Source organism: Lampetra fluviatilis, chromosome 61 (genome assembly GCF_964198595.1).
Source record: "Lampetra fluviatilis chromosome 61, kcLamFluv1.1, whole genome shotgun sequence".
Classification (NCBI taxonomy): Eukaryota; Metazoa; Chordata; class Hyperoartia; order Petromyzontiformes; family Petromyzontidae; genus Lampetra; species Lampetra fluviatilis.
In genome coordinates this window covers 7,357,656-7,378,892 of record NC_136335.1, presented here as the reverse complement: position 1 = coordinate 7,378,892, position 21,237 = coordinate 7,357,656, and the positions used below count along the sequence as shown (strand labels likewise).

Below are 21,237 nucleotides of genomic sequence, written 5' to 3'. Positions count from 1 at the left end.
AATAACCCCCCCCACCCCCCACCCTTCTCGCCTGGGGGAGCACAGGGGTGATGGCGCCAGGGGAGCCCCGTGGGGCCAGCAGCAGACGCTTGAGCCAGAGCAGAGCAACAAGACTCTGGGGGAAGCGAGCAGGGCGTGGGTGGCACCAGATTTGATTTCCACAGCACCAACCGCGAGAATTGGAGAAATCTCGTGGGGTAACCCAGTGGGGACTGGCCATGGGAAAGCGGCTGGACCCAGACCTCAGGGAGAGGAGAGAGGGGAGTGTGGGGGGCGCCCTGGGAAAATGGATCGAAACGCTCCCCCTTCCGCCAAACAGCAGAGACAGACAATGTGTGTAATTGTTAGTGGTGACAAGCAAAGGTACACCACAGGACTGCGTTTTAATATTCACACATTAAACCGTGTCGCACTGCCTCAAACTTTTTTTTAACAAACGGCACAAAAAAAGCACGTGGGGAAACCAAAAGTAAAATGATTCTAACAAGTCACCCCAACTGACACGTCTTCCATGCCCCCCAAATTATTGATTTAGCGTTCAACCCCAAAAACCCTCTCCTGAACAAATATCCTCGTAAATATAAGACGGCCCATCGCAATGTCTGCAGGCTGGCAACCGTAGTATCCCCAAATTGCCTTGCCCACATCACCAGAACGGTGTTTGCTGGCAACACCGCCGCCAACGCAGTGGCGTGCAGGCGGCCTTGCCAAAAAACACCACACCAGCCTGGGAGGCCAAGTGGCTGGGTGATTACACCACCAAAATGTATGGCTGTGGTTCTTATTCAGTACAGGCAACAGCCCCAAGTGTTCACTCTTCATATATGGCAAGGGTTGCAAGGGAGATGGAGCTGTTACAAATCTGATCGTGTGCACAGAGCAGCTGGCCAGGTGGATTATTACAAATCGTGGGATTGTGAGAGGTGGCGAGAGCTTGGGGAGGGGTCCTTCTTCCAGCAGTCGATGACACCAGGCCAGGTCCGTGGCAGAACAAATGCGTTTGCAGAGGCGACGCTCACAAGGATTCCTCACCAGCCCCGCGTTGTATCGTAGACGAGGCCGTTACACGCAGCACAAGCATGCCAAGGATCGGCACGCACACTGCATAGGAGACACAAGCGCGAGAGCCTTGACCCCCAATGTGAAGCATCACTCCAGACGTTCAACACGGGACCCAGTGGTGCTCGGTGTAGTCTGGGACTGGCTTTGTCGTGGCTGCCTTGAACAATCTTGAGACATCTGACAGTCTGTTCTATAATCGCGTGTTTTAATAAAGCAAATTGGATATATAAACACGATAGAGCGAACACAACTACGGTCACGCGGGTAGGACCACGTGGTTGTTATAGAGTCGCCTCAGCGTAACGTCACTGCACAAGACACCGAGATGCTGCTGGATCCTCTACAAAGCACCCTCGGGCTTTGTTCTGCCAGCATTACGCATCACGTGTTAAACGCAGACCGCTTCACTCTATATTGTTACGTGATTATGGCATAACGCGGTGTGTTCTGCAGGAATGCTACCGCCACGTTATAGAACAGACTGTATACAACGAATTGTATTTGCCGTGACTTTCTTCCCATTTTCTCTATTTTGTACACCCATCGGGTTTTTTGCAGCCTGCCCGTTGTAAATGACCATTTGAAAACAAACTCAGATTCACTCCTCATGCAGTCCAAATAAAGACTTTAGAATCAGGGTTGTTGCAGTGTGGAGCATTAGAATTGCACCCAAGGAGGGCGGGCGCTTGTAAATAAACACCACGGGTCACACGCGGGCCTCATCTCGCGTTTCCGTTTATTCTCCGTTTTGCCGTCGAGTCGAGTCCCCCACTGCATCGAGTCTGAACGGTCGCCGTCGCTGCTGCTCTGCAATAACTTAAACCGAGATAATCCTCTCAATAACGTAACCCCCCACCATATACCCCCCACCCCTCTATCCTGGGCACCTGGAGCACACTGGGAGAGGCCGAGCCGCTTGGTGACCATACGGCGGTGCTGCTGGTGCTGGGCTGGCAAACTCTCAAGTTTGACGAATCTCCGGCTGAACAAGGGAAGGGAAAGAGGTGGGGGGGGGGGGAGAAGGAGGCAAAGCCAGCACTGGCACCACCGCCGTCTCCTGAGTGGCATGACCCACACCACATGCAGATCTGGGGTCCACCCCGCCACCAAGTGCTAGGGGCCCACCACCAGGCAGGGTTTAAATATCCGATGAACCCAAACCAATGCAGGGGTGTGGGGGGGGGCACAGTCTCTCTCAAGCTCAAAATCATTGAACGACAAAGGCAACAAACACAGCGGAAACTTTACAGAGTCCAGAGAGGTCGTGGTTGGCCGACAGAGGGGTGGCGGCGATTGCCGTGGGTGTCGTTCCAACTCCGCCTCCCGCCATCGCCGCCTCACAGCTCGTCCTTGTCAGCCCCTTCCTCCCCTCCCTCGTCCTCCCCACCGGGGCCGGCCCCCGCTCCGCCGTACAGCTTGCTCACGATGGGCTGCACCACCTCCTCCAGCTCCTTCTTCTGCGCCTTGAAGTCGTCCGTGTCGGCCTCCTGATGGCCCTCGAGCCAGGCAATCTTGTCCTCCACGGCCTTCTCGACGGTCTCGCGGTCCTCGTCCGACAGCTTGCCGCCCAGCTTCTCCTTGTCGCCGATCTGGTTCTTGAGCGAGTAGGCGTAGCTCTCCAGCTCGTTGCGAGCCTCCACGCGCTCCTTCACCCGCTTGTCGTCGTCAGCGAAGCGCTCCGCGTCGGACACCATCCTCTCAATCTCCTCGGGCGTCAGGCGGTTCTGGTCATTGGTGATGGTGATCTTGTTCTTGTTGCCCGTGCCCTTGTCCTCTGCGGACACGCGAAGGATGCCGTTGACGTCGATCTCGAAGGTCACCTCGATCTGGGGGACCCCGCGCGGGGCCGGCGGGATGCCCGTCAGGTCGAACTTGCCCAGCAGGTGGTTGTCCTTGGTCATGGGGCGCTCGCCCTCAAACACCTGGATGGTGACGGTGGGCTGGTTGTCGGCGGCCGTCGAGAAGATCTGCGACTTCTTGGTGGGCACCACGGTGTTGCGAGGGATCAGCTTGGTCATGACGCCACCCACCGTCTCGATGCCCAGGGTCAGGGGGCACACGTCCAGCAGCACCAGGTCGCCTGCAGCACCACACGGCAGAGAGAGTGTGACGATGACGACAATAAAACTAAGAAACATTTTTATCTCACCAGGTAAAGCCCACCGAGCTTCAGAGCTCCTTTTCAAAAGCAACCTGGCTATAACAAATGATAGCAGCAGCCAAATACACCACAAACGAATGTGTATAAATGTGGAGGGAAAGTATCCATGGAGACACTGCAAACTTCAAATATACAGCAGGCGTCAAGGTCGGGATAGAACCCACGACGTCCTGTATACCAGGTGAGGTAGTTAACATATCCTAGCCACCGGCACCCGAGCGTGTGTTTTGATTGGGCAGCACCGTCATATTTAAGAAAAGCGCGATGCCACGTTTGGCACATGGATTGCAATGCTGAGCTTTCCCAAAATTAGCACGCACACCGCATGTACATGTGCACACGCTGGAGTTGTTCACGCACGTAGGCACGAATCTTCAACCCTAACCGTGTGTACACGTAGCCAGCCCCAACCCTGTGCAAGGGCTACCCAACCTACATGTGAAAGAACCAAAAATCTGTACACGTACATTGAGAATAACCAAGACAAGCATGTGTGCATGTGGGGAGCGGTGGCGCAATGGTGAGCGCACTGTACAACAAACCCAGCCACCCAAGTTCAATTCCCACTCAAGGGTAATAACAGTGGCGAATATGAACCGGTCCTGGGCCTCACCTAGGTCGACTAAGCCTCAAATTAGCATCTCGTGTGAAGTGTTAACATCACCACTGGAGAGAGGTGGCCAAGCGTGCTTGCTGGCCGGCCACCCACCCCCTCTCGTGTGCTGTACCAGCCTTCCTTAGGTGCTGCTGACAGCACTTACCCCAACAGTCTGTTAAGGCTAACACGGGCGATCTTGTCTGTGTCCGCGCATTTGTGTCAGTGCCACATGTTCGATTAACTTCTTTGGTACCATACGTAGCCAACCGTGCTCAACGTAAGTTTAGACAACAAAAAATTAACCCGTAAAAACAAAGTTTTTCACTATAAATCCTTTATATGCATGGCATCGGTTTTATTTTATTATTCATTTCTGTTTTTCTTGAGTAAGAGTTTCATTTTTATCACATTGGTATTTAAAATTAAATATGAAAAAAATTTTCCCCTAAAAAGTGGAAAATTTAGGATTTTTTTTTCACGAAAATAAATTGTCACGCACAACGAGTCTGTGTGCAAAATGTCAGCTCGATTGGATCACGGGAAGTGGGTTAAAAAACGACGGAAAGATTTGCACGGTCCTAAGCAAGCAAGCGAACTTAATATAAAGGATTTAAAAACCAACGTCATTCGCCACCAAGTGGCGGTGACGTCACCACGGGACTTGTGCCAGGCTAGGTGCCCACTGGCAGCAGGTCACGGGACAGACCCAGGTGCCATGGGGGTTGACCGAGATGACTGGCAGATGCACCACTTGTGCCCCCTACAAAGATCCCCCGTGTAGCCTGAACAGACCGTAGGGGCAAGTGCTGTTAAGCGAGCACCTATGAAGGCCGGCACGGCACACAAGGGGGTGGGTGGCCAACACCACGCCCGGCCGCCTTCGTCTCCCTAGTGACGTTGTTTACACATCACACCAGGTACCTCATTTGAGACCGAGTCGACCTAGGGGAGGCCCGGGACCAGTTAAAATAATTGTCACTGGTGTTGGCCGTGAGTGGGAATCGAACCCGGGTCGCCAGGTTCATAGCGCAGCGTAGCGCTAACCGCTACAAAGACACAAGCACACACACGTACCGGTGTTGTCCTCCCCGGACAGCACGCCAGCCTGCACGGCGGCGCCGTAGGCCACCGCCTCATCGGGGTTGATGCCGCGCGACGGCTCCTTGCCGTTGAACAGCTCCTTCACCAGCTGCTGGATCTTGGGGATGCGCGTCGAGCCGCCCACCAGCACGATCTCGTCGATGTCCGTCTTCTTCAAGTCCGAGTCCTCCATCACCTTCTGCACCGGCTTCATCGTCGAGCGGAACAGGTCCTGCGGGGCACGGGCACAGCGGTGGCAAGGCCAAGGTTAGGAAGTCGGTACGGTTGAGGGTGCGCGCTCCATACCCCGCGGTTGTCCAGCAAATAGCTTGACAATAAAGCTACTAAAGACTTCCATTTTCATTTTACCAGGCAAGGCCCCATTGAGCTATATAGCTATTTTTCAGAGGCAATTCGGCTATTACACACGATAGCTCAACGAATAGGTTTCTCATTAAATCAGGTGGACATTTTTTAGTGGCCAAATGCAAAAAAACGTTTCTAAAATGGAGGGAAAAACCAGAGGACCAGGAGAAAAGTCCCTACAACCAGTGAGAACATGCAAACTCCAACTATATAGCAGGCGTTAGGGTCGGGATCAAACTCGTGACCTCCTTCCTGTATACAAGGAGAGGTAGTTAACATGTCATAGCCACTGTGGCACCCGACAAAGGACAGATGCCCCTTATAGCCTGAACCGACTGTTGGGGCAAGTGCTGTTAGCAAGCACCTATGAAGGTGCTTGTACCATATACGAGGGACTGGGGTGGCCAGCACCATGCCAGACCACCTTCGTCTCCCAAGTAGCGATGTTTACACTCGTTTGAGGCAGAGCCGACCTAGGGGAGGCCCAGGACCAGTTCAGATAATCGTCACTAGCGTTGGCCGCGAGTGGGAATTTAACCTTTTAGTGCAGCGCGCTAACCGCTACTACCTACATAATTACACAGCACACAGTTAAAGCATATACAGTTACACGTAGCACACAGACACCGTTACAGACACCACCACCGCCGGTGACCCTCCCCTTCTCACCATGTTGAGCTCCTCGAACTTTGCGCGCGTGAGCGTCTCGGAGAAGTCGTCGCCGTCGTAGAAGGACTCGATGTCGATGCGCGCCTGGTGCTGCGTGGAGAGTGTGCGCTTTGCCTTCTCCACCTCGCGGCGGAGCTTCTGCACTGCGCGGTGGTCCTTGCGCACATCCTTGCCAGTCTTCTTCTTGTACAGTTTGATGAAGTGCTCCATCACGCGTTGGTCAAAGTCCTCGCCACCTGCGGGTCGAAGGGTGGGGTGGGAGAGCCGCGGTCAGGTCAGCGTGCTGGCAACACCGCAGTTCGGTTCGTAAAAGGTTACGGAGCCGAACGTTCGAAAAAGTCAGAAATAACGACGTCTCGTGGCGGGTTCGTTCGTTTAAGTGTGGAACGTTCGTATCGAGGACCTGCCTGTAAAGGGCGGTCTCTGGTTTTAGACGGTCTGATGTACAATGTTAATATAACACTGTTAGATCGATTTACAATGCATCTTCTGACACTACTACACTATTTCTTATTTTACCAAGCAAGTCCCACAGAGCTGTGCAGCTCTTTAGAAGAAACCTGGCCACAGATTATCTCAACGAAGTGGCTTATCTCGTATAAATTTATAGCGGCAGCCACACATGCACGACGTCGATTCTAAATGTAGAAGGAATAACCGGAGTAGCCGGAGAAAATTTCACGCGAGGTCGTTAACATCTCCTAGCTACTGACAGCGGCACCCCATTCCCCCACGGCACACCCAGCAATATAAAAAAAGAGGACCACCAGCCGGGAAACTACCAGCATGTGGTGGTGGTTGGGTAAAGCGTGTGGCAGAGGAGAAAGTGGGTGGGTGCGGCAAGGGGAGGGGCACGGGGGGGGGCGTGGCACTCTGCTCACCAAGGTGGGTGTCTCCGTTGGTGGCCACCACCTCGAACACGCCGTGGTCGATGGTGAGCAGCGACACGTCGAAGGTGCCCCCACCCAGGTCGAACACCAGGATGTTCTTCTCGCCCTCCTTCTTGTCCAGCCCGTAGGCGATCGCCGCCGCAGTCCTGCACGCACGGGGATGGACGGGCAGAGCCAGTAGGGCCATCAGCGGGGTGGATGGCGGTGGACGAGTTGGAGTCCAGCGTCTCCTCTACCGCGTTCGATGGTCAGCGCGCTCATTGGGGTTAATTTTAGAATCGGTCACGAGAGGTCGACCGATACCGGCCAAAAACTCGCACCCAGTGTTTTGGCCGGTATCTGTTAACCCCACCACCGTGGCACCCCACTGTATAGTTTCCCACCCCCCCCCCCTCCCGTGCCCCCCCCCCCTCCCCCGTGTGCCCCCCCCCCTCCCGTGTGCCCCCCTGCCCCTACCATGTAGCCCACCCCCGTGTGTTGCGTACGGCTCGTTGATGATGCGCAGCACGTTGAGGCCGGCGATGGTGCCGGCGTCCTTGGTGGCCTGTCGCTGGGCGTCGTTGAAGTAGGCGGGCACGGTCACCACCGCGTGCGTCACCTGCAGACGACAACAAACCCCCGTGAGCAACTTGACGATCGAGATGCAACGCAACGCTCGTGCTCCCCAACCCCCCCCCCCACAGAACGGGAGGTTTGCCCGGTGCGTGCGTGGAGCGTGGTCGCGAGCGTTGTTATGCGCGTCGCACCTTCTTGCCCAGGTAGGCCTCGGCCGTCTCCTTCATCTTGGTGAGCACCATGGCCGAGATCTCCTCCGGGGCGAAGGTCTTGGACTCGCCGGCTATCACCTCAACCTGGATGTGGGGCTTCCCCTTCTTCTCCAGAACCTGCAGGGCGGCAGAGAGAGAGGGGGGTAGGAACCAGAATGAGAATCTTTAGTTATCTTGGGAGAAATCCGACGAGCGATGAAGCTCTTTTCACAGAGGGTACCATAGGCAGAACCACCACCAATCCACACCACCTGTATGGTGTGAAATAAGTTTCAAACAAAGATTCCCCGCATGACCTGAACAGACTGATGGGGCAAGTGCTGTTAGCAAGCAACACCGATGAAGGCTGGCAGAGCACACTAGGGGGTGGGTGGCCAGAACCACGCCCTGCCACCTTTGTCTCCCCCTAGTGGCGATGTATACACACCGCACCAGGTACTCATTCGAGGCAGAGTCGACCTAGGGGAAGCCCAGAAATATTTCAGATAATCGTCATTGGTATTGGCAGCCGTGAGTGGGAATCGAACTCAGGTGCCCCCGGGTTCATAGTGCAGCGCGCTAACCGCGGCACTTACGCTCCACACGAAAATAACTGCCACACATACATGGCAGTGGACTCGCCACTTGAGCCGAAGAGATCCAAGGATCGCTCTCTCAATGACACGTTTATATTTACGTGATCCAACCCAAAAAAAACCCAAAAATGCCTGACACTACTAAGCGTTAACCTTGTGCAATTGTACGAGGGGTAGCAGGGACTGTGGAAAAACCGGCGACAATGCGAGGGGGGGGGGCAGGAAGCACAGCGAAAACTACCGACACCCACGCACCGTGAAGGGCCAGAACTTGATGTCGTGCTGCACAGTGGGGTCCGTCCACGAGCGCCCAATGAGCCGCTTGGCGTCGAACACGGTGTTCTCGGGGTTGGAGGTCAGCTGGTTCTTGGCGGCATCGCCGATGAGGCGCTCCCCCTCGGCCGTGAAGGCGACGTATGACGGCGTGATGCGGTTCCCCTGGTCGTTGGCGATTATCTCCACGCGGCCGTTCTTGAACACGCCCACACTGCCGGATTTCAAAACCCCGGAGGGAAGAGAGGGTACAGAATGAGGCGTGCGCATGTAGATTCCACGACGCACATCTCACCAGGCGCGCGGTCCATTTGTTCGAGTGCTCCGACGCGTGCGCGAGCGTTCAGAGAAGCCAGATAATGCATGCACATCTTACTTTATCGTAATTTATACGACACCTTAAACGAGGCGTTTAAAGAGAATTAAAGACTGGTACGTGTATGTTGTATGAATGGAATGGTAATGAGATGAAGAAAATAGACAGGAAGCAATGGGGGGGCAAGCAAATCTGTGATGATTAAATTGACAGTAAATTAATGGATTGAATGGATGGGAAATTAGTAAAAGCCATGAGAATATTCACGATCGTGCACGTTTGCAGCAAGCGCTCACACGGCTGGCTCTGCACTTCAGTGCGCTGCACAGTGCACGTGTGTGCAGGAGTGTATCAGTGACCGCGGGTGCGACTCAATACGAGTGTGTGGCGAGGGAACACACACACACGTGTTTGAGAGCAAGCGTGTGTGTGTACACGTGTACGAGTGCGCTGGCACCTCACCACGAGTAGGTGGTGCCCAGGTCGATGCCGATCACCGTGCCCATGTTCTCCTTCTCCTTGTCGTCCTCGGCTGCGCGGCACAGCGCCACGCAGCACAGCGCCACCACCACCAGCGCCACCCTCCCAGGCGCCATCGCTCTGCGGGCACAAACGAGGGCCTCGTTAGCGCTCTGCACGTACGCTAAACGTCTTTCACACCGTACGTAGCCAACCGTGAGCACACGAGCAGTAGAAGCCACGGTCCTTGGCGATGCGGTGTACTGGATGTGGTGTGCCGGGTGAGGAAACTTTCTTCTACAGGGCGAGATGTCATCCCTTGCCTGGTATGCGGTGGTCGGAGGTTTGAACGCGACCCTGATGCCTGCTACATGGTCGCTCGTCTCTCCCCAGGCCCTACGGCTTTCCCCCTCCACATTAAAATCAACATCACGCGTTTAAGAATATTTGGCTGCTAGAAATTTCCACGCAACCCACTTCGTTGAGCTATCATGCGATGGCCAGGTCGCTTGTGAAAGAGCTACACAGCAGCTGAGTGGAGCTTACCTGGTAAAACAGAGGCCTGGCGACAGTCACACACCTGGGCTCCACAGCGCACTCCAAGTTGTAATGGGGGCGCCAGGTATATGCATGTACAGTATACTGAACTTCTTGTGCTCCGTACGTAGTCAACCGTGCTAATCGGAGGTGCGGGGGGGGGGCAGTTACCCGTGTGGGGGGGGGGGGAGTTAGCGTAACCCGGGGGGGGGGGGGGGCGTAACTCGGGAGGGGGGGGGGAAGCGTGACCCAAGAATCAACGTCCGTTACGTAGTCACTTACAGTTCGCCGTTTCGGGGGGGTGGCGATGCCAATGAACCAGACCTCACCGCGCCGGTCACTGCGTAAGCTTTGGCGAAGGCGGCGAACAGACGCCAGCAGTGGAGTACTGCACAACTTATCCGCGCCACTGCTACCTCGTGGTTACTGTACGCTTACCAACGCGACACCGCAGCCTGTAGCAACTGTTACGCACACACGGTGATCGCCCATCCAAGCTATAGCCAGGCACAACACCTGCTTAGCTTAAAAAACCGCAAGACGCGAATCGACTCCCGACATCTTTGCGCGAATTGAATTGTCGATTCGCGCAACACCGCTACGAACAGGGAGACGGGCGTGTAAAGCGGGGAATCGATTCGTTGTTGTTAGCGAATCGATTCGCAGTAGTCAGCGTCCATTTGACGTCTCCGTCAGCTCCCGCGTGGCCCAGTCGAGGGCCGCTCGTTACGTCGCCCGACGTTTGACGCGCAAGAGACGCCCACCGAACTTATCCTGCCAACTGGAGTGGTGGATTAACAACCCGCCGGATACAGTATTTAGAGAGACGCGGTTATCGGCTTGGCGGCGTGAAGAAGGCGCGGGTACTTCACCCAGCAGTGGATAGAACACGGCTGACGCGGACGAACCACCACCGTCACGACACTCACCTCAGTTGGGTTATGGCGACACTGCTCCTGGGCTGTACCGTAGACGTGGCCTCGTCTTCACCCGGCTCGACCCGCGCCCCAACGGATTTAGACCGCCTTCGTCAAATGGAGACCTACACACAAGTACCCACCGGTCGGTTATCACCGAGAACCCTAATTAGCAATGATCACTTAACGCTCACGGGACCACGAAGGCTCCTCCACCACCACGCGCAAGATTCAACCCTCAACGTTGCTCTGCAGATGACTGACGGGCACCTCCTCCCGTTGCCGCCCGCTTTATATACTTCCAGGCGGAGGCGCGTGGACGCCTCCCATTGGCCCGCGACGGTCGAGTCGCCGCTGTGGACGCGCCCAATTGGTCGAGGGGCGCCAAAGCTCGTGGACGCCTCCCATTGGCTCAAGCGGCGAGGCGAGCCAAGGGGCGTGGGGGGCCGTCCGGCGTTGCCCTCGCGGACGCCGCTGATTGGTCCAGCGCACGACGGTCGATTCGATTCGTCGTTATGTTCTTCGGCGATTCGGAATCTTGATTTAGACTGCAGGAGGAGTAGAAATCCGATGAGCTGTGAAGCTCTTTGCTTCCCGCACAGATGTTCAGTGGGGGCAAGGTGGGGGAGGGGGGTCTCAGAAAGTTACAACAACAAGGAGTGCAAAGACAACCGATAGGAAGGGTAATGGAGTCACTAGAATGTATAAATACATGGGCATTGGCTGTCCCATTTGTCGACACTAAAATGAACGCACGGCAAGGCAGCGACACAAAACAGCAGCAGTCCCAGACCCACACAAGACAACACACGGGAGGGCCTTCAATCACACCGCGCATTCACATTGAACTATCGATACGGACACGGCAAAGGATCAAAGATTTGCAAATGTGGTTTGCCGTATCCGGCAGCACTAATCTTCCGCTGCAGGATATAAATGTACACATCTATTTTTAGCACGAATTAACGCATAAGAATTGCCCCCCCCTGTTGTTATTTAACATTGGCAGCGCACGTAAATGTACCCCCTCGAACCCGATGGATAATAACAATCTTCACGCATTGGCGCCTCGTCCATTGGCGATTCGATGCAACGCTCGGTTTTGTACTGGGGTCCGATCGGCGCGGGGGAGCGGTGGCGCAGCGGTTAGCGCGCTGCGCTACGAACCCGATCGAGTCATCAACACCGGTGACGATCGTTTGAACCGGTTCTGTGCCCCCCTACCCCTAGGTCGACTCAGCCTCAAATGATAACCGGATGCGTTGTGCAGTTAACGTCGCCACTCGGCAGGGCGAAGGCGGCCAGGCGTGGTGGTTGTGCCGTGCCGGAACCTCGCTAACAGCACTTGCCCCGACAGTCTGTTGAGGCTACACGGGTGGATCGTTGTCTTTGTAAGAATCGGTATCGGCCACAAAACACGGAGTCGACTCACACGGATTCATGCAAATGTTGGAATCCGAGGAAGTTTCCAGGTGACGTCACGCGCGATGACGTCACGCGCGTTGCCGGCGGGTTTCACCATCGGTCACCGGAGCAACCGAACCCCCAAAGTGCAGCTTGAACAGACCACGTGGCCAGGAGATGTTAACTACCTCGCCTGGTGTGCAGGAGGTCGTGAGTTCGATCCCAACTCTGACGCCTGCTGTATTTTTGGAGTTTGCGTGTCTCTCTCATCATCATCACGGTGGCTAAGAGATGTTAACTACCTCGCCTGGTGTGCAGGTCGTGAGTTCGATCCCAACCCTGCTGCTGTATATTTGGAGTTTGCGTGTCTCTCTCATCATCATCACGGTGGCTAGGAGATGTTAACTACCTCGCCTGGTGTGCAGGAGGTCGTGAGTTCGATCCCAACCCTGACGCCTGCTGCTGTGTATTTGGAGTTTGCGTATCTCTCTCTCTCCCAGTGGATGTTCCATCATCACCACCTCCGGGTTTTCCCTCCCTATTTAGAATCAATGCGAGTATTGACGGCTGTAAATGTTCCACATGATGACGAGCCCCTTTGTTGAGCTGTCATTTGTGGGCAGGTCGCTTCTGAAAGAGAGCTACGTAAGCTCAGCGCGCCTTGCTTGGTTAAAATAAAAAAAACTAGTTCAGTTCGGTCAAATAAATAGTGTAGTTTTAGTTGAGCGAGTAGCACGGCACGGAGATTCCCTGGACACGAACATCACAGACATCGCCAGAGTGAACACAGTAGCAGCAACGGCGGCTAAAGGGCCGTCCATAAATGACGTCACGCACCTAGGGGGGGGTCAGACATTTGTGACGATGTGACGATGTGACGAGGGGGGGGGGTGAGAAATGTGACGTCACATCAAAATGCGCAATTTTAAATATAGACAACACGTTCTACTTAAGTAAATAGACTTTTTAATAAATGTTTTCTCCTAATACGCACTACATTGACAATAGTTTAAAGCGATTTGAAGCGTGTTTTATTTTGGTGGGGGGGGGCAGAGCTTTGTGACGTCATATATGGGGGAGGGTCTGACTTTTTGTGACGATGGGGGGGGGGTCAAAAATCCTCCAAAATCGCGTGACGTCATTTATGGACGACCCCTAAAACAGCGAGCCCACTTTCTCCACATGCAGCAATGCCAAATCCACTGCTGGATGAGGGCCTCCAGCAGTGGATTGACATACTTCACCACGCCAGTCACGGGGGTTTGTTGGCTCGGTGAAGGCGGAGGATGCATCGGGCAGGAAGGGGAGCCATAGAAGTGCAGTACAGGAATTGATTTGACTTCACGGGCGTCTGCTGCTCACAAATGTTTAGCACAACTCCGAAACAGCCTATAGCACCTGTTATGCAAAGGTAGCCACAGGATGCCCTGTAGCCCAGCACTCACCGAATCACTGCTCTCGCTCGCTCACTGGCGCTCAGTCGCCCCGTATCACTCCTCTCGCTATGACTGAACTATTGCGACTCGAATTCTAAATGTTGTAGTAGATTTACTCTCCAACACACAACCGGGGTGTGCTGAACCAGTAGCTAATTGGCACGTTTTGTTGACACAACCTTCATAATTGGCTGTCGGGTGGTGGCGCGGTTAACGACACGTTCATATTGATGCCATCCAACCCAACAAACCTCGATTATAAAGCTCACTGATGTCAAGATTTGTATAAACGTGCCGGTTCATGTTTATGCAATTTGTACTCGTATACTTGATTTATTTTCATTCATATTTAGTGACTTGATTTCCCCTCCTTTACTTTGCACTGCTATTGTTGTTGTCTTCGTGTATGTTGTTTGTGGATGTAATGTTGCGACCCCCGTACCCCGACTGGACATATGTGAACCAAGAGCTTGACAACTCATCGGATTCCTCCAGTATCAGTATTCTGGTTCTGATTGGCGCTGGTTGAGTTTTCACGTTCACTCCACCCTGCCGTGTCCTGGGACTGCCACCACTGCTCACGGTCTTGGGCTGTGGCCTCGGTGTGTCTCCATGTAACTCTATGCAACTCTATGCGCCTCTACGTAACAAAGGTTGACTTAAAGCTTTCGTGGAATTCATACTCTTTGGGTCTTTCGGTAAAGTCACGTAGATAGAAAAATACTAAAAAATTACGTTTCGATCGCAACACAAGCAATCGTCTTCAGGTGAAAAATTACAGCAGGCGGAATGATTATTTCTTCCTGCCTCAGCACTCCGCCTGCTGTAATTTTTCACCTGAAGACGATTGCTTGTGTTACGATCGAAACGTCGTGAATTTATTTGATTTGATTATTTTTCTATCTACGTGACTTTACCGAAAGACCAAAAGAGTAGTAACACAGGATATCTATGCAACTCTATAAGTCTCTACGTAATTCTATGTAACTCTATGCATCTCTATGTAACTCTATGGATGTCTATGTAACTCTATGCATCCCTACGTAACTCTATGGATGTCTATGTAACTAAGGATATCTATGCAACTCTATGGATGTCTATGCAACTAAGGATATCTATGCAACTCTATGCGTCTCTATGTAACTAAGGATATCAATGTAAGTCTATGCGTCTCTACGTAACTCTATGGATGTCGATGCAACTCAGGATGTCTATGTAACTCTATGCATCTCTATGTAACTTTATGTGTCTCTTTGTAACTCTGGATCTGGTGTAGATGTTCTATTCGGGGGGGGGTCCACGTTTCGCAAGCATGAAAGGAGGGCATGACCGTGGCCGAGAAGACCCGAAGCTTCGACCAGCCTCACACACACAGACACGTGTGTACACATCAGGATAATCTTTGTATTAAAAATGGTTGGATTTTCAACATTTGAAGGGTATGTTTGTACATTTTTCAGACTTTCAGATAATTTACATTTAGTAATATTGTGACGTGTATTCGTGCAGAGGAGTGGCGTGACCCGATGCACACATTCACACAAAGACCATTGGGGCAAGTGAACAAGTAGTACCTATGAAGGCCAGTACAGCACCTGAGGGGGTGGGCGGCCAGCACCACGCCCGGCGCGCTAAACCGCTGCACCACAGCTCGCCATCATCACCTTCATCATCATCATCACCACCACCACCAACTTCATCATCACCACTACCATCACCACCACCATCACCTCCACCGTCACCACCATCTTCCTCATCACCACCACCGCGATCACGTGGCGCTGGCCCCCATAAGCCTGTTGAGTGCCTGCGACAACTCCTTGACGGTGCGCAGGACGCCCTCCCGCTCGGCCACGTGCAGCCTTGCGCCAAACCGCTGCTCGAACTTGTCCGGGTGCCACAACACGAGCTGGCGGCGTAGGTGGCGCCTGTAGGGGGCGCCTCCCTCCTCCGTCCGGTCCACGCCGTGCGCCAGCACCGCCGCCATCTCCTCGGCGGTGCCGTGCGGCGCCGGCCACGGGATGTCATCGTACCGCAGCTCCCCCTGCCGCTGCGCCCCACCTCCGGCAGAATCGGCAGCGGACTCGGCCGACCGCGCCAGCTTGTCCGCCGCGGCCAGGAGCCGGCGCTCGTACGACTCCTTGGCGGCGGCAGCGGCGTCGGCCGCGGCGGAGGAGGCCGCGGCCGCGCGGCGCTGGCGCTCCGAGTGCTCCGTGGCGAGCGTCGCTCGCAGCTCCTGCCGCCAGCGTTCCTCGCGCCGCTCGCGCTCCTCGCGGAGCCGCTGGCGCCGGAGCTCGGCGGCACTGGGGCCCGGGCGGCTGCGCTCGCGCTGCTCCCGGGCCAGGCGCTGAACCCAGCCCTCGAAGGTCTCGGGCTCGGAGCCGTTGCCGTCCGCCGCCTCGAAGTCGTCTGGGTCGGAGCGAAAGTGAAGAGAAGCATGGAGGAGGTGCGTGTGACCCACAGACTCATCACACGGAAAGACCGACAGACTTGCACAGAGACTCGCAGACTCATCACTCGGTGACCCACAGACTCGCACAGAGAGACCCACGGACGGGTGGTGAGGGAGTGGGCGTCTCACCCTCGTAGCGCCCCCAGGCAGTGTTGTACTCGTCCTCACACTCGTCCTGCACGCGGCGCAGCCACGCGGAGTCCTCCCCACGGCTTCCCCACGGCCCCTCCTCCTCGGAGCCCCAACCCCCACGCTCGCCCAGCATGGCCCCCACCAGCGACACCGCCTCCTCCTGCTGTTCCGCAAGCCCGCCCTGGTGGTGGAGGTGGGAGGTAATGGGACACGCGGAGAGAAGCGGGGGTGGGGGCGGAGGAGGAGGATGAGGAGAAAGAGGAGGAAGAGGGGGAGGAGGTGAGAGACATGGGGAGGAAGGGGAGGGGGAAGAGGAGGACGGGGGAGGAGGTTGGAGACACAGCAAGAAGGGGGAGGAAGAGGAGTAGGAGATGGGAGACACAGGGAGTAGGAGGAGGGGGGAGCAGGTGATAGACATGGGGAGGAGGAGAAGTAGAAAAGTGATGAGTGAGACACAGCAGGGAGGAAGCAATGGGGAGTTGGGTTGGGGGAGGAGGGGATCGGGAATGGAAGGGAGTGGGGAGTGGGGTGAGGAGGGGGGGGGGCACACCTGGTGAGGCAGGCGAGCCAGGAGGTGTGCTGCGGTGATGCCGTCCAGGTTGCGCACCTGGAGGCAGTCCGGGCAGTACTTGCGCAGCAGGGCGATCACGCGGAGGCAGCCTGCGGCACGACAAACAAAGATCCACCATGTAGCCTCAACACAGGGCAAGTGCTGTTGGTGAGTCGCACCTGTGAAGGCCGATAACGGCATGCGAGGGGGTGGGTGGCCAACACCACGCCCGGCCGCCTTAGCCTCTCCAAGTGGCGATGTTTACGCACTGCACCGGGTACTCATTTGAGGCTGAGTCGACCTAGGGGAGGCCCAAGACCCCTTTCAAATAATCGTCACTGGGGTTGGTGGTGGCCGTGAGCGGGAATCGAACTCGGGATCCTGCCGCATTTGTAGCGCAGTGCTGCATTAAACACGACAGCGACCCACTCCTACAGCTACTGGTGAATACGCACGCACAGGCAGAGCTGCCATGGGCATGGCCACGTGTCCCCCCGTGTCCCCCATGCATCCCCACCCACGTCCCCGTTGTGTTCCGTGTCTCCCCCATATCTTTCCCCGTGTGTCTCAACCCTGATCTACATGACGTCTCCCCACGTGTCTCCCTGGTGTCTCTCCCCGAGCGCCCCCGCGTGTCCCCGCACCCTTGTCCGCGGGCCGTCCCAGCGCCCTGTGCACCACTGCGTGCGCCGCCGTCTCCCCGCCGCGACCCCTGGCCGCCGCCCCATCCACGCCGCGGCGCAGCAGAAGCCGCACCACGGACGCGTGGCCCCGGCGGCTCGCCGAGATCAGGGCCGCCCCCGCCGCCGAGTTCCCCCCGGCCCCCGCCCCGCAGATCTCCGGGTGGCGGCGCAGCAGCGACCGGAGGCGGCGGCACGAGCCGCGGCGCGCCCAGCGGCGCAGACGGCGCAACAGCCGGCGGGAAACTCCCATCGAGACGGCCTGCACAAGGGGCAGCGGGGGGGAGTCACGGGGAGATAAGGGGAGACACGATCAAACGCGGAGAGAACGAGCAGACACGGGGGATGCGGAGAGACACGAGGAGACGCAGGGAGACGCGCGGGAGGACACGGGGAGACACGGAGAGACGCAGGGACACGGGGAGAGCGCGGGGAGACATTGTAAGACGCGGTGACACAAGCACGGTAAGTTACAGGGCATGGGGAGACACGGGGGCAACGAGAGATGCAGGGACAGGCACGGCGAATTACAGAGCCATGGGGACAGGGGTGCAGGAGATGGAGCCACGGGGATAGACACGGGGACAATAAAAACAGAGACATGGGGACAATAAAAACAGAGACATGGAGATAGAGTCCAGGGAACAGCAGCGACACTGGGGAGAGGCAAACTCACTGGGATAGAGCGATGAGGAGACGTTGCGACACTGAGACACTGCGGAGAAGACAGCAGGGTTAGAACTGGTCATGTAACTGCTGTTCATGAGACACGGGGGCACAACCATCATTCCACATTCGTGATATACACATGGAATCATTAGAAAAATGAATACGCACGGTATGCACGATTCACACAAACGGTATTTACTATGAGCCAAGAATGTCTGTGTGTCCTGCGCGTGACGTCACTCCACGTCGACCAGCCCCCCTCATTAATAATCATGAACAGGTGACGTCCTCCACATGGACCCCCCCTCATTAATAATAATTAGCGGGTGACGTCACTCCACATGGGGGCCGAGGCGCCTCCTTCCCCCTCCTCAGCGTCAACTTACAACCCTCACTACAAAGGCAGAACCCTCACGTCACGCCATCTCCGTGATGCTATTGAGACATATAAGTAAAAAGGACGTCGAGATGAACAAGGGATTACAGTCATACCTCGGTATACAACCGCTTTGGAATACGTCGAATTTGGTATACGTCGTGTTTTGACGAGAAAAAAATGTCTTGGGATACGACGTCTTGCTTGGGATACGACGTCTTGCTTGGGATACGACGCGCTTGCTAGAACGTGTATGGGTCGGGATGAGTCACCGCGTACCCGCGTAGACGCCGTTCATGACTGAAACAAAGCGCCGCTCCTCAGTCTGGCTGTAGATCTGGTTCAGTGCACAACCCTTGCGATAACTCTGAATTTTCACGTGTTTTTTTGTCATTTTAACGTTAATTTTTTGCGAATTCAGGCGAGGAGGAGATAGAGGAAGCTCCTACTTCACTTATTAAAGAAATGTGTGCAAAATGGATGGAAGTGCAAAGTTTTGCAGAAAATACCACCCCAATAAAGCTCTAACAAGCCGTAACAGTATTGTGTGGAATGACCAGACAATGTCACACTTCAGGAACATTCTTAGAAGGCAAAAACAAACTTCAATGGACAGGTTTTTAGTAAAACTCAAACCTGGTGAGCCTCAACCAGGTCCAAGTCAAGAAAAAAGACAGAAAAGAGAAAGAGAAAAAACCACAGAATTTCAGCTTCCTGAAGTTTTAATGGAAGGGGACTCTCCTTCCAAAAAATAACATCTCCTCCTCCTCCCCTTCCTCACCACCATCTTCGTAGGCGATCAACTCCTCTCAGCAAGGTGAAGCGACGTTACATTTTATTGTAATTTAAATTAATTTTAATTTATTTATGCATTTATTTTAATTTATCTATGCATTTTTGTAATAAGTAGTGTCTAAATTATTTTATACAACCCCATTAATGTATAATATGCCATATAAAATATAATTTCTTATACTCTGGAACGGATTATTTCCTTTCCATTTATTTCTTATGGGAAAGATTCGTTGGGTCTACGTCATTTTCGGAAAAAGTCCTACCTTCTGGAACGAATTAACGTCGCATACCGAGGTACCACTGTAAAACCTTTACATCAAATAAGTCTATGTCCCCGCGGCCTTACAAATTGCACACGCATTGATGCAATAAATATCACGTCGCCAGCTGCTTTTCGCTTGCAAGTTTCGTCGCCAAATCGTACGAGACGGACCATACCAACAACACCGTGGATCTCTGTGTGTGAATCTCGTCACGTGTCTCTCTCTGAGGAGCGGTAGCGTAGCGGTTAGCGCGCTGCGCTACGAACCCGGCTATGAACCGTGTTCTCCACCAACACCTGCGACGATTATCTGAACCGGTCCTGGGCCTCCCCTAGGTCGACTCAGCCTCAAATGAGTAGTACCTGGTGCGGTGTGTACAAACATCGCCACTAGGAAGACAAAGGCGACCGGGCGTGGTGCTGGCTATCCACCCCCTCGTGTGCCGCCGTCCCGGCCTTAGGTGCTGCTACTCGCCAACAGTCTGTTGTATTTGGTCACTGTACCTCCCCCAATCGTTCACCAACAACCCGTACTGACCGGAGTGGTGAAGTATGGCCAAACAACCCCTCTCTCCCCACGGCGTGGGGGGGGAAGAGGCCGCCGTCCAGCAGTGGATAGAGCAGCGCCCCGGGAGCTCCCACTCACCCCCGGCGACGTGGACCACTTCCGGGTCGGATCGTCCCATTAAGTTAGCAGGCGGTGGGGGTTTAACGCGTTGGACGAATCCATTCATCGCATGATGTTACTGGTAGGAACCTCCTGGTTTCACCAGCCCACAGGTGATTATTGTGTCCGTCCGTCCGTCATGCAGATGGGGCTGGGTGGGGAGGGTGGGGAGGAGAGGGGCTGGGTGGGGAGGGTGGAGAGGGGCTGGGTGGGGAGGGGCTGGGTGGGGGGAGGGGTGGGGCTGGGTGGGGGGGAGGGGTGGAGCTGGGTGGGGAGGGGCTGGTCACCCCGTGGTGCCCTTATAAAACTCAACGTTTAACCTACTCACGCCGGCTTGTGCCAGCCCTCACAGTCGGCCATATTTGCGGAATCACCACGCCGCCGTTGACCCTGGCCATTGACCGAGAAATCCAACGTTCCTACCAGCTCCCTCCGCAGGAATGTGTTCTAAAAGAGATTTTTTGGGGGGGGCTGAATCGCGTAAATGTGTCGTTCATCTCGCAACAGATAATTATTTCAGGTTTATTACGTAAACAAAACGTGCCGATTACTTCATATTTCAGCAGTGAACCCACATTTACAACACACGGAGTGTTTCGCCGGTAATTAAAACAGCAGCCAGCATCGTCAGGCGACAGCCAGAACTGTGGAGAATCCTGCTGTTTCGGCCTTAAATTGAGGTCTCACTAATTGGCTGTATCGGATGGTGGCGGGTTTAACGACACATTTATATTTATGCGATCTAACCCAACCAAAACATCCATAACACAGGTTTTTTGGGTTAGATCGTGTAAATATAAATGTGTCGTTAAACCCGCCACCACCCAACACAGCCAATTAGTAAGGTTTGTCACGTAAGCAGAACGTGGCCAATTCGTCACTAGTACAGCACTAGTGTATAGCGTAGTGTATAGTAGTGTAGTGTATAGCATAGTGTACAGTAGTGTAGTGTATAGTAGTGTAGTGTATAGTGTAGTGTATAGTGTCGTGTATAGTGTAGTATACTAGTACAGCACACCGGTGTGTTGGAGAGCAAAGCCACATTTACAATCTGAAGTACGACGTTTCGCCAGTAATTACAACTAGCTTCATCAGGGGACATCCAGATTTGTGGAGAAATCCTCCTGTTTCGTTCCTTAAATAG

The 21,237-nt window shown here is 54.6% G+C and overlaps 2 protein-coding genes across 3 annotated transcripts; both read right to left on the bottom strand.

The window, feature by feature from the left end:
- Positions 1-338: 338 nt before the first annotated feature.
- HSPA5 (heat shock protein family A (Hsp70) member 5) lies at positions 339-10,949 on the bottom strand. The gene is made up of 9 exons (XM_078881332.1): positions 10,683-10,949; positions 9,220-9,357; positions 8,424-8,655; positions 7,573-7,710; positions 7,312-7,424; positions 6,818-6,972; positions 5,937-6,172; positions 4,896-5,133; positions 339-3,142 (listed from the first exon to the last, which is right to left on the bottom strand). The coding sequence occupies exons 2-9, from the start codon at positions 9,351-9,353 to the stop codon at positions 2,400-2,402; spliced, it is 1,989 nt and encodes a 662-aa protein (XP_078737458.1). The 5' UTR covers positions 9,354-9,357; positions 10,683-10,949; the 3' UTR covers positions 339-2,399.
- A 3,973-nt stretch (positions 10,950-14,922) lies between these two features.
- On the bottom strand, positions 14,923-20,091 carry NFKBIL1 (NFKB inhibitor like 1). Of its 2 annotated transcripts, XM_078881338.1 has the most exons (6): positions 19,965-20,090; positions 18,001-18,039; positions 17,289-17,586; positions 16,645-16,754; positions 16,092-16,275; positions 14,923-15,919 (listed from the first exon to the last, which is right to left on the bottom strand). In XM_078881338.1, exons 3-6 carry the CDS (start codon positions 17,575-17,577, stop codon positions 15,282-15,284), a joined length of 1,221 nt encoding a protein of 406 aa, XP_078737464.1. In that variant the 5' UTR covers positions 17,578-17,586; positions 18,001-18,039; positions 19,965-20,090; the 3' UTR covers positions 14,923-15,281. The 2 variants fall into 2 exon arrangements, with proteins under 2 accessions (XP_078737464.1, XP_078737465.1); XM_078881339.1 differs by lacking the exon at positions 18,001-18,039 and having other exon boundaries at positions 19,965-20,091.
- Between the last annotated feature and the right edge of the window lie 1,146 nt (positions 20,092-21,237).

What these genes read in the sequence shown, in the direction of transcription:
- NFKBIL1 (XM_078881339.1), bottom strand. Translation starts at nt 17,577, where the DNA reads ATGGGAGTTTCCCGCCGGCTGTTGCGCCGTCTGCGCCGCTGGGCGCGC. An exon ending in GGGACGGCCCGCGGACAAGG is followed by an intron (nt 16,755 to 17,288) that starts GTGCGGGGACAC and finishes GTCGTGCCGCAG; the next exon opens with GCTGCCTCCGCGTGATCGCC. An exon ending in TGCCTGGGGGCGCTACGAGG is followed by an intron (nt 15,920 to 16,091) that starts GTGAGACGCCCA and finishes GCTCCGACCCAG; the next exon opens with ACGACTTCGAGGCGGCGGAC.
- HSPA5 (XM_078881332.1), bottom strand. Translation starts at nt 9,353, where the DNA reads ATGGCGCCTGGGAGGGTGGCGCTGGTGGTGGTGGCGCTGTGCTGCGTG. An exon ending in TCAAGTTCTGGCCCTTCACG is followed by an intron (nt 7,711 to 8,423) that starts GTGCGTGGGTGT and finishes GCCGCCCTGCAG; the next exon opens with GTTCTGGAGAAGAAGGGGAA. An exon ending in GTCCGGGGAGGACAACACCG is followed by an intron (nt 3,143 to 4,895) that starts GTACGTGTGTGT and finishes GTGGTGCTGCAG; the next exon opens with GCGACCTGGTGCTGCTGGAC.